Source organism: Protopterus annectens, chromosome 12.part0 (assembly GCF_019279795.1).
Source record: "Protopterus annectens isolate FY-2018-M chromosome 12.part0, PAN1.0, whole genome shotgun sequence".
NCBI lineage: Eukaryota > Metazoa > Chordata > Ceratodontiformes > Protopteridae > Protopterus > Protopterus annectens.
Window position 1 is genome coordinate 59,103,455 of NC_056746.1, and position 12,521 is coordinate 59,115,975.

Consider the following 12,521-nt stretch of genomic DNA (forward strand, 5'->3'; position numbering starts at 1 on the left):
ACCAATGAGGCCTATCTCATCTTTTCACTTCTCAGTGATAGAAGTGCAAACCTGAAAAATGCTTTACCTCAAGGTTTTCCTGATCCCTGAAAATATACATATTTATATAATTACAGAATGTTCATTGCATTGCAGTGATACCACTCTTCTTTATTCAGATTAAAAGCCTATCAGTTATTCAGACCTCCTTGTGAGGGAGCCTCCATTTCTGTTAGGGTGTGTATATATTCATCAGAATCTCATCACCTCATGGCCACAAAATAACAACCTAGAACATCTGCATCATTTTTGTATCTATAACCAAATCCACCTACCATATCAATGATAACTATAGAACCTCTTAGACATCATGCAAGTCCTAAGATCCTACCTAATCAAGAGCCTTTAAATTCCTTCATATAATGCATTCATCTTTGCTTCAACTTTGTTCATTTTAATTTTCATTTTGTCAACTGAGTATCATGAGCTGGTCTAGTTGGTTTAGTTGTGATGAGTACAAAATACAATTACATGTTGGAGTTAGGTGAAATCTGGAAAGCTTATGTTCAGCTAATATATGACACAATAGAAGTAAAGCTTAACAATTATAGCCTTATTTTTATTTTATTCATTTATTCTTTGTTGACCAGGTTAGTTCCACTAGGCCAGTTGCCTCGTTTTGAGGCGACCTGAGGTGGTATTTATTCTGCTAAGGGAAATTTGGTCATGGCACCAGTGATCTTCTCATAGTCGCTCTGACAGGTCTTGAGGGATCTGTTACATTCACTGGAGTTACCACAAACTCAGATTAATGAGAACTTTTAATTAAATACTCATCCTTTGAATGAGAAGTATAGTAAAGGTGTGTAGAAATGATGCTTCATGACAAAATGAGTCGATTGCATCAGTCTTTGCCAGTCGTCTAATATTATTTGGAACATTATTCCATATAGCAAATCTATTTCTAGACAAGGGTCTTTTACCAAAAACATTTTTTTTATTGTTAAAGTTTCAGACTTGTACCACAAGCAATAAATATGCAGAGAAGATCCTGGATGTCAATGGTGAATTGTCAGTTACTGTTTATGTCGTTGTATAGTCACTTACTGTTTATGTCATTGTTGTATTGTCACTTACTGTTTAGACAAGATACACACCCATATCAGGGAATCAAACTTTCAGGGTATCAAATCTATTTGATTTTTCTCGTACACATATACCACCAATTTGTTTCACATGTATAGGTGGTCCATCATATCAATGATTGCCCTGCCCTTGTTTTTTTGGTTGAGATATTTTCCAGTGCTACTGACTTCAAGATTTTTCTACACTGAATAACCTAAAGAGATTTAAAAGCTCTTCACTGCATTGGAACCTCCATAGCAAACATGACCAGTTATTCGTTTTTTTTTTTTTTTACATCTAAATTCCTGCCATGACATATCTATCCCCATCTGCCAAAAATCACAATGCTAAATTTAGAAACAATCCACTATATTGGAATACTTGTATCAAACAAAAAACGCTGACCCTAAAAAATAAACAAAATGCTACAAGTGACCAGAAAAAAAAGGCAAAGAACTTAGGTATAAGATCTACTTTCACAAAGTCAATTTAGAATTGAATATTGCCACCTCATCCAAAGATCACCACAAAACCTAGAATCTTAGTACAATATTCAGCAATACCCTAAGCTGATCTCCAGAGGTGCCACTTAACTCCAGAAGACATTGTCAAAATATCAGTGGATGAATTTAGTTCAAACTTCTTCCCCTCCCCCTCTTGCATTCTATTGCTTCAAATAGTCCTTCCTTCAATTCATTCTGTCCTCATCACTGCCTATAATTCCCCAGAAAAAGTCTTAAAAGCTCTATACTCAAAAAACACTAGCTTCACATGTCCACATGAATACCAATTTGTTTCCTTGTTAGCATAAAATAATCCCTCATTAATTCATTCTTAAACATATTCACATTTATTCTGGCAGCCATTAAAAAGGAAAGTCAATTATTTTTATTACCATAATTTGTAAAATAAAGGAAGATCTAGTTACAGAGCTAATAAACAATTGTAATGGCAGATTAGAATCCCTGGATCAGAAACAGTTTGATTTTGTGAAAGATAGGTTTTGTCTACAAAATCTGATAAATTTCTCATTGAAATGTCAGGTCAAAATGATGACCAATAGGCCTCTGTTTTGGTTGACCTTCTCTTTGATATATATTTTGTTCAAGCCAACATAAAGGGTCTCTGGCTAAGTTTACTGATGCCTGCAAACCTGGATCTGCAATTAAGTTACCAGTGAACATCCATAGTCCACAAAAGGGCCAGAGCCACATAAACAACTACTGTCAGGACCATGGTATTAACATCAATGCAATGAATTACATAGGTGCTTTCTTTGGGAAGCAGGAACACCCTTGAGCCTACATCATTAATGACTTTGTCCCCAAAACAGATAATGCCATGAGCGATCTAGGTACATAATTGGACAACAAATTTTCTTTTGCCTACCACATATCAACTATTGCTACAAATTTCTGCTAACTAGTGCAATTAATCCCCAAAGGGATATAACCCAGATCCAAGGAAGCTGTTAACCCTGTCAATTCCTCCTCATACGTGCAACAATTACAAACATGGGCAGTACTGGGAAATAATGGACCCACTCATAGAAAGTATGTTACTCCCCTGTAATAGTTTGTACTGGAGAGCATCATTATGGTTAGAAAATAGACATTCTGTTATGTTAGATTGCATTTGTTTGTGGGCAAATTTTCCTTTAGTTACAATTACAATGTTATAAATTTGCATCAAATTTAATTTTATATGCACACTGCTACAGCCCAAAAATATAAAATCATTTTAATTTGTGATCCCATTACTTTGCTTTAAGCTTAAAATCTAGTGTTTGAAGAAAAACTTTACTCAAACTGCAACATTTAGTCTTTCGTGAGTGTATTTTCATAGTTACGGATGATCTTTATACATTCACATTTAACAAAATAAATAACTAAAATATAAAAACATACGTTTGAGATTTCCATCCCTCTGTGGCATTTCAATATTAGTTTTATCTCTACATCTATCACTTGCGAAAGTTTATTACCAAGGAAGATAAGCAGCATTTTAACTCCGATTCTTTTTTGTTATGTCAAACCAAATAGGGTCATAAAGACATACAGATTAAAAATTCACATATTTTTGTTTTATCTTTATTGTCGCTTACAGCTGCATTTGTTCTCTCTACTTGGGCTATATAACTATTGAGCATTTTGCAGCCAGAAGATAAAAACACCATTGCTAGCAAGTTTGCTAATTATTTGAGTTTTGCAAGCTCAGTTTTTTTTTTGCCTCCTCATCAAGCCTTCTCTATAGCTCTCCAGCTCTGGCTTCCTGGTATTAGAGACTCCTTATCCTTTTGTATTTGCCGAGGTGGATATTATGGTCAGAACAACTGTCATTCAAACTGGCATCAGAGGTAGTTTGTTCTGACTCTGGCATCCCAACCATGACAGCATTTTTGTATATATATTTATTCTAACTCTCATGACCTGGTGATAACATTCCCCGACATGTCAGTGTGAGCACTACCTGTGCTTCCACCACATTTATGGATGCTTGTTCCTTCACATAAGAAGACAGTACTAGAGTTTCATGTATTTTGTAGCAGATTTCTAGGAAATACATATGTCGGAGTCATAACCAAAGAGTCACTAACATTTGCACTGAAGATTCTCAGATTTAACAGTATTCTTCAATATTTGAATTGTAAATGAATAGAACTTTGATCTAGCAGCAGATTTTAGGGCAATTTAGTCTCCTCGGCTATGCCCTCACAGTGTTTGTTGGGAAAAAAGTAGTTTTCCATAAAGAACAAGAGAATATCATTATGCCTGCTCATGATGATACTCATGGTTTAAATAAATGATTAATTAAAAGTATTTATTGTGCTGCAGTCAGCTTTGGATTGTGCAGAACGTTGAGATAAGAAAAAAAATATTATCTATATATGTGTTAGAGTGTGCATGTGTGTTTCACTTTCTGCCTATAGTGGTCTTTTAACAGAAAAAAAAAAGTTGCTAATGTTATGCATACTTTTCACACACCTGCTAGGAAATTCATCTATAAACAGCAACAAGACATTAAAGACAATTTTCGAAACACTACAGGTGACAAAATCTGCTAAAAGACAACCCTTTGAATTCTGATATTTTCCTGCATTTCTGGTCTATTATCTATAAAGTACAAATGCTGGTTCTCATACAAATTAATATAAATAGAGTATTTTGTTGTAAGTGTGTTTTGCAAGCTTTATATGCTGATATGAATGGATTCATGTGTAGTAAATGTGTTGTTGTTTTAGACAAGGTGTAATAAAACAGTGGTTGCTCTTTCTGCCATTGCAGAATTAACTGACAATAAGTTAAAATGCTTCCTTAAATTTTGATTCATATTGTTCTTTGCGCATACAAAAATGCTAACAAATAATATTTTATGGCTTCTTAAAAAATATATACCCATTCAGAGTGCTAGATTTCATTTCTGAAAAATAAGATAATGAAATCACGTGGTCTAGTGGACTGCAGAAAAGAAAATTCTCACCAGAGTAAGCAATGTGTCTTATATCACAATGCGCTCTTTTTGACTTGCATATAGGTTTCTTCTTCTGTTTCATAATACAGATTTGTTATCACATGATATCACAAACATATTTATATTATTAGAATATTCTTGGTGAACCATCTGTCTAAAGAGGCAATAATGTAAATGAAATTACTGCAAAACTATAGTTTAGGCTTGCATTTGCCTAACCTGGATGCAATTAAAAAAATAGCATTTATAAATTCTACATTTTTCCCTAGCAAATATGGAACTTCTGTGGAAACAGGAATGGGAAACATGCTGGTCACATAAAGAAAAGTTCAATTCATAGTTATTGTCACTGAAATATAAAACACAGACTATTAATAAAAATACTGAAATAAATCTCACTACCTTTTGAAACATCCTGACTCCCTTTACCCAGACAACCTGCATTTGATTAGTAATGCATGCACTGAAGGGGTGGGGAGGATAGAGTAAGCATACTTTGTCTGCTCACCCATCTTGAGGTGAGAGCGAGAGACTGCTGTGTATCACCAGTTGCATTACACCTGGTGAAATATTAGTTGTCACATGCATAGAGCATGATCCTGCAAAGTGCATGCACTCTACAGATCTTTAAGTTTAGCAAGACCAGAAAATAATGTGTGTGTGGAGAAATGTACACTTCACTGAACTTAGGCAGTTATAGTGGAGCTCAAGGGAGTTGCCAAAGATATTATGATCTGCACTGAAGGCGTATTCTGCCTGACTTTCTGACTGGTCAATTTCCTGCAACACAACTCTCACCACTTAGAAGGGATATGGCTTTTGGGCTCAGCTTGAGAATTGCATGAACCTACAGGAAGAGAATGGGGCTAAACTATCCCTTGAATGGGGACACTGGCGAATTTAACAGCAGGAGAAGATTGGGTCACATGACCCTCACCCAGTCAAGGACCATGTGCGGGCAAAAATGAATTGGGATTGGTATACTCACTATTCATGCCCAGTCCAGTTGCTTAGGAGGAACATAGGCCAGCTGGATCAAAGTAGGGATCCAACGAGTTGACAATAAAAAAATACCATATTAAGCCCAAAACAGTTATGGACTCCTGCTGCTTGAACTTTATCTAACACAGTATTTATTATAAAGTATACCAGTACAAAACAGAACTACCAAATTTTTAACTTACCATTTGTATATGGGTTGACTGTCTTTTTATTTGTCATTACACGTGCTGTTGCATTATTAACCTAAGCACATGGAAGATCAAATTAGTAAGCCTCAAATATACAGGCCTGCAGCTCATAAATAAATGCATGCACTATACTTTTCGTTACTGTATGAATTAAATGCATTAACAATTTTAAAGCATATGCATAGCAATCTCAAAATATTTAACTTTGTTATGTCATGAACAGGCAATGAATTTTACATGTCAGTAAAATAAAGCAACATATCATTTCGAGCATACTTGAACACATTAGAAGCAGATAAAAATATTGCAATTTCTAACATCTGAAAACATGCTTATTCTCAATGATAATAAATAAACAAAATAAAAAAGGTTTACATGAGAAGCATGCAGTGGACTACAGGAATAAAGGAGCTACCGTACGAAGAAACAAAAAGAATGTCATAAAGGGGAAACATAACTTAGCAGTATGCAACATAACCCTTAAGAAGAGAATTACCACTATAAAAAGCAACATCTAGCATTCAACACTTCAACAAGAGCTGTATTCATTGCAAGAGTTAAATCATTCAAGCTTTATGTCACAGCTAACAAAGGATAAAGGAGGCTGCATTATTTAACACGCTATGAAGTTAACAATCTGAGTAAGATGTGCACAAGTCATCCTCAATCCAGTAAGTGCCTTTCAGGCAGCTAAAACGTACACTCAATTACAGGCGTACCAATATAAAAAAAAAAAATAGCATCAAGAAACTAATACAACAAGTAAAAAAAAGTCACGTAGTATCAGCACTTAATACGTGAAACGGCAGATGGACTTATCCACTTACCATTCGGCACCATCGCCAGCATGTGTATGTATACAGTTACCATGGTTACTGTGAGTTTGGTGAGGGCACTAATGCTACTGTTGAAGGGGGAAAATGAAAAGGCAAAATATGCAACATCTTACTCAAAGACGACACCGTTTATACTGCTATATTATTCTGTCAAATACTGTACGAACAAGGCAGCTTTGAATTGGATCAGTGGTTCAGAAATTTGGCGTAAAATATATACGTACATGACTGAAAGTATGTAGCTATATTTTATTTTATTATTTACTGGAAAAAAAATCAACAGATCCTAATAAATCAAGCTTTTTGCAAATCCATTTCCATTAATTTTCATGGTATATTTGATTTCTGTTTTTCTTTTTTCATGCCACTGTCTGTCCCTCATCAACGCTGCCACAAAATAAACTGATCATTTCTTATCTTATTTCCAGAGTTGTGGAGTCTAGTGCACCCAAATTCTTTACTAAAAAGTAAAACATTACAGTTCTATAGTTGTGCATTTTTTTAATACACTGTGCCTTTCTTCTAATAACATCTATATTTATACTATAAAGTCTGTCAAGGCTATAGATTGTTTGTAGATAATCAGAAAAAATGGATAGGGCAAGGGGAGAACATGAAAACACTAATGATGCATCTGAAACAAATGACTATGAAGCATACATTTATTAAAAGATGAAAAGGAAATATTTTTAACATGCACCTCTATTTTACGGCCCTCTACCACCGTGCCGTGTAATTTCTCCCTCGCCCTGTCCGCATCAGCACTATTTTCGAAAGTTACGAAACCAAATCCCTGCATGCAGGAGGGAGAAGGGGAAAACAACATGCATATTATTATTTCAACCAAAGACAACTTGCTTTTCTTGTAATGCTTATAGGTATGTTTAAATATATAGTTTATTGCTCTTGCTTCTTTTCTGTAACATGCAAATTATAGAATTATCATAGCATTTAGATGTGCAATTAATAAGCGACAAATGTGAACATCTTTCTCCATCACTTAGATTCGCCTTAAATATTCAATACTAATTACAAAAAATATACCTTTCTAGGTCATTTCAATGAAAATAAATCTAACAGAAAAAGAAAAAAGTATAAATGGAAAGTGCTCACACACACAAAGAAACAAATAAAACATGAGAAAATTAAGGTGAACATGTTTTGACATGCAGTAAAGAAATTATGGATTTGAAATGTGTTTGCATAACTGATCACAAAGTGCTAATCTTATTCGTTTCCTGTTAATTCATGCTTAGTGGTATCATTTCAAAGCATGCAACACTTGGGGAAATTAATGGTGGTTTGTTACACTGTGGCATTTTTCATAATATTGCAAGAAAATGATGTTAAGGGACAGCAACTATACCTCCACACTTCAAAGAATTTAACATTAGCAACATAATATGAATGCTGTCAATGAGTCTTTCTAAGAATATGAAAACATCTGTACGTGATTATCAAAATATTTAACACTGAACTGGTTTGCATGACTGCATTGTTAAAGCTGTCATCTACTATTATTCAGAAAAAAAATAGTTTACCTAATTTGCCTACTTATTTTACAAACTAAGTAACAAAAGGTATCTCATCCAAAATAAATTCATGGAACCACCTGTCTTAAATGACAAAAAACAGCAAGCAAAATAACAATGTCATAATGTATGTCATTTAAACTCCTGTGCATTCAAAGACTTGTGCGTAATATTATACAGCTGTTGTCCAGTAAAAGTTCATAGAAGACAGCCAACAGATAACCAAAGTCTATGAATACAATATATTTTAAAATATTCTAAATAGTTTCAATATTTTCTGAGATTCTGTAAGCATGCCTACTAGTAATATTACTTAGTTCAAATGAATTTCTTTAAGCACAAGCTAATGTATATTGAAAGGATAAAGTGAAAAACAAGGAGCAAAATTGGTAAGAAAGAAAGGCAGATGCATTTTATTGTATGATGTGAATCAATCCATTGAGATTTTATACCTCCTTTCAGATAATGCCTGCCTTATCAGTGCTGTGAGTAGAAGGTAACTTAAGGGTTACCAAGGAAATATATCTACTGTTTTGCATTAATAATATTAAATATAGTTTCAACTAAAATAAATATCAACAGCTGTAACACATTAGCACCAATTACCTTAATAATGGTAGCCCAATAATGAAAAAAAAAAAAAAAAAACAAACAAACAAAAAAAGAACAACAACAAAAACAAACAAAAAAAAAAAAAACTTAACATTAAAACCATCAAAAAGATATTCAAGCATTCTTTTTACATTCTACTTCATTTTAGCTAACAATATAAACAGTAAGGAAAACGTTCTCTTAATGATTTATATAAAAACCTACTCTTCTATTTGTTCTTAAAAATTTTCAAATAAAAAAAAAAAAATTAAGCTTATATATAAGAAAGTATGTGAATTTCATAAGTTAATTTAGGACAAATTCAGCCATAACATAACCCATAGTGGGTCTCTGCAATAGATCCCTATATCAGTGGCTTAAAATATGAATGCACTGTTGAAACAAAGAGGACACAAATGCACTTTTATAATCTGGATGTCATACATCTTTCTTTGCAGCCGCAGTAAAAGATGTTCTCCAACCATCATTTTCAAATAAATGAGACTATCACGTCTATTAATGTTCCACTTATTCTTCGGCAACCAGAGATTCAATTTGTATACTAAGTGATACAATTACCAGCAATGAATAAAATAACTCAGCCTGAAACATTGGGTTATTAGCATGACAAAAGGCAAACTCTTCTGTGAATACTCTTCAGATGTTCATTGCCTTCTCTGACTTATTTTACAATTTTTCATTGCATGGAATAACAACCTTAAGAGCCGCATACAAGGCAGGGAAACTAACACCACAGCCATGTTTTAAAGCTCTAACTCTATTAAAATATTACTATAATGTAACTTAACAGCAGAACATATATATATATATATATATATATATATATATATATATATATATATATATATATATATGTATGTATAAAACAGTGCAGTTGTACCTCCACATTTAATAATCCACTGGTTAATTAGAAAAAAAAAAATAGAAATTACTTACTTTAGAACCTCGTTCATTAAAAATAATTTCGACATCTAAGATTTTGCCAAATTGCTAAAAGAGAGAGAGAGATAGAGAGAAAGAGGAGGAGAAAATAGTTAATAGTGCATTTATAGAACACTCATGACTTCAAACTAAGATGAGAATCTTTTAGTCAGTATTTTAATGGTAAGATTAAAATATATGGTATGGTAAATGAACAGCTTGGATTATTGAATATTATCCAATGTGTTAGATACTGCTTTGCTTTTAGCTGACAGAGTGCCATGTACAAGTTATGTTTTCTTTTCTTTTTATTTGTTCTAAGTTAGCATCTATGTAACCTGTAGTCAGTGTATCATTTTAGAAATTTCAAGTATTGAACCAAAGCTAAACACACTTGCATTTTCAAAATGCCTAACTAGATCTAGTTTATCCCATATACTGTGTTCATTTCTACAGTGTAGGCAGGCTGCAGATTTACACTTTATTGAGCATTTGACGGGTCATATGTTATAAGTCATCATAACCTACCAAACTTTGTTTAATCTCCATATATTTGCATTATGCAGTTTTTAAGGGGGGGGGTGGGATCTTCAAACACGTAAGACTACAGCAGTCCTCCCTTTGGTGTCTATGTTAAATAGAGCATTTGTGGAAGTATTGCAGTAACCCACAAACTTAAGAGTATACAATCGGCAACCTGCTTTTTTTTTCTTTTAACTCAGTTGTGTCACAAATTGTACTTAGTGTTTTGAACAACATTCTAAAATTCCATACATTTAACCTTATTTCTCTATGTAATCAGTACTTTTTCACTGAGTTTGCTAAACAATTTAGTATGTACAAGCGTTGGGATTTATATAGTAAAAGATACTGGTGTTCAACAGTTCTAGTACTGGACTGTTATGTATATAACATTAGGTAAGTAAAGTAAACTCAATAAAATATATCTATTGCATTGTGCAGTTACACAATCAGTATATTATACTTTCATATTTTTCTCTTTCCTGATGCAGGTATTAGATGGTAAAACAACATAGAAGAAACATTGTTTGTTTGGCATCTATGTATTTGACACATTATTGAAGGATCCACTAAAGTTAGTGAAAATAGACAAGTCACAGTACACTGTTTGATGAAAACTCATTGAAAATGCTACCCAGCAAAACTTAGTAAATAATTTTCTCCATTTTTTCAAAGGGTAGAACCATCTGCATATCTTTACTTAGAGGACTTTAACCACTCTTATTTATATACGCCTGCTTCATAGACATACAACTACAGGAAATGACAAAACACCCAGCATGGGAGAAACATGGCTTGAACAATCACAGCTCTGCAACTGAGCTGATATCAATTGTAAAAATCATTTTGAGAGTTGACATTTTGATGACTTTGACTCATCCAACGTATTTTAGACACATCACTTTTGCTGACTCTTAGGTCTTCAGATATTGAAAGATGGAGATAAAGAACAGTAACTCATGATACCTACGGGATGCATTTTAGTCTCTAGTGTCAGTAGTTCATCAAAATTGTCTAAATAAAGGGAAAAAAAGCAAAAACTCTCTCTTTATTGAAGGCATTTCCTCCTCTATTTTGCACAAATGTTCTGGTCTACTAGTTAAAAGAAGTCTTTCAGAGCAAAATGCTTAATTTTTGAAACAAAATAAATTGTCCTTTTTGTCTACACGGATGAGAAGATTACTATTTTGTTTGAGCACATACATATTTATCTCTTTAGCTGTTTTGCAGTTACAAATCAACATTTTGACATTTGTACAGTAAATATTTTCTTGTCAGCATGTGGCATGGAGTTCACTATGGGCACAGAACTCTGATACTTCAGTCCCTAGACTCAGGCACATAGCCATATGTACTATGTAAGTGTTTTCCCAACCGACACAGAGATTTTCAGTGCTGAAGTTCATTCACTACGAGTACACAGGGTAGTAGATATAGTTATTTAAGGTAGAAGTATAGGTGAATAGGTGAAACAACCCACAGCTCAACAAAGACATCAAAGAGAAAAACATTTATTGTGAGCGCTTTCACTGCTAACAATCGCACTTCATCAGACAATCAAAAAAGCATTGCCATACACTTTATTTAAATAAATTCTAACCAATGAAATTAAGAAATCAATAAACCAATTTATAAAAATCATGTGATATTTAGTTAAAATAAATACTGGGCTAAACCATTAAACATTATACAAAAAAGGCTGTGCATATGTAATAAAAATACACATAAATACACACTACAAAATATACTACCTAAAAACTCTATTTTTTTAATACTGGCTTAATACACCTATACGTCTACTTTATTTTACTCATCACCCTTCCTGTGGTGTTGCTTGTTGGTGAAACATTTATTCCTCTGGCAGGATTTGGTATTTTTTTCTTTTGTTAGATATAGTTATTTGCACAACAGCAATACTGCTAAATGCTGTCATAAAGATTGATATTAATTATAAAACAAGGAAACACATATCTCTGATTTTTAGATATAAAATGCATTTTAAGACCTTCCTGTAGAGCAGTGATGGGCCTGTTGATAGCAGTATAATGGACAGCTTTATTTTTGTTTATGTATGTGTGTGTTTGTATGCATGTATGTATGATGTGTAGTTTTTGAGATTTGGGGTTAAAATTAGTGTTAGGTTTGCTGATAGTTTGTACGGTGTAAGTTTGAGATTATGTAATTGAGATATGTGTGTGTGTGTGTGTGTGTGTGTGTGTGTGTGTGTGTGTGTGTGTGTGTGTGTGTGTGTGTGTGTGTGTGTGTGTGTGTGTGTGTGTGTGTATGTGTGTCTTTACCTGTCTTTTTAAGTGATATGCTTAAAGAAAGGGATT

At 33.4% G+C, this 12,521-nt stretch overlaps 1 protein-coding gene across 11 annotated transcripts in view; it reads right to left on the reverse strand.

Annotated features, from left to right (window-relative positions):
• Nucleotides 1–12,521, reverse strand: part of RBFOX1 (RNA binding fox-1 homolog 1) — a 1,735,725-nt gene that overhangs the window by 380,098 nt on the left and 1,343,106 nt on the right. For 9 of the 11 annotated variants that reach the window (XM_044089088.1, XM_044089080.1, XM_044089085.1 and 6 more), the window contains exons 4-6: nucleotides 9,682–9,735; nucleotides 7,302–7,394; nucleotides 5,760–5,820 (exon numbers count right to left, since the gene is read on the reverse strand). In XM_044089088.1, coding sequence (XP_043945023.1) covers nucleotides 5,760–5,820; nucleotides 7,302–7,394; nucleotides 9,682–9,735 — 208 coding nt within the window. The remainder of the gene's footprint in view (nucleotides 1–5,759; nucleotides 5,821–7,301; nucleotides 7,395–9,681; nucleotides 9,736–12,521) is intronic. The other 2 variants (XM_044089084.1, XM_044089091.1) reach the window with 1 other exon arrangement.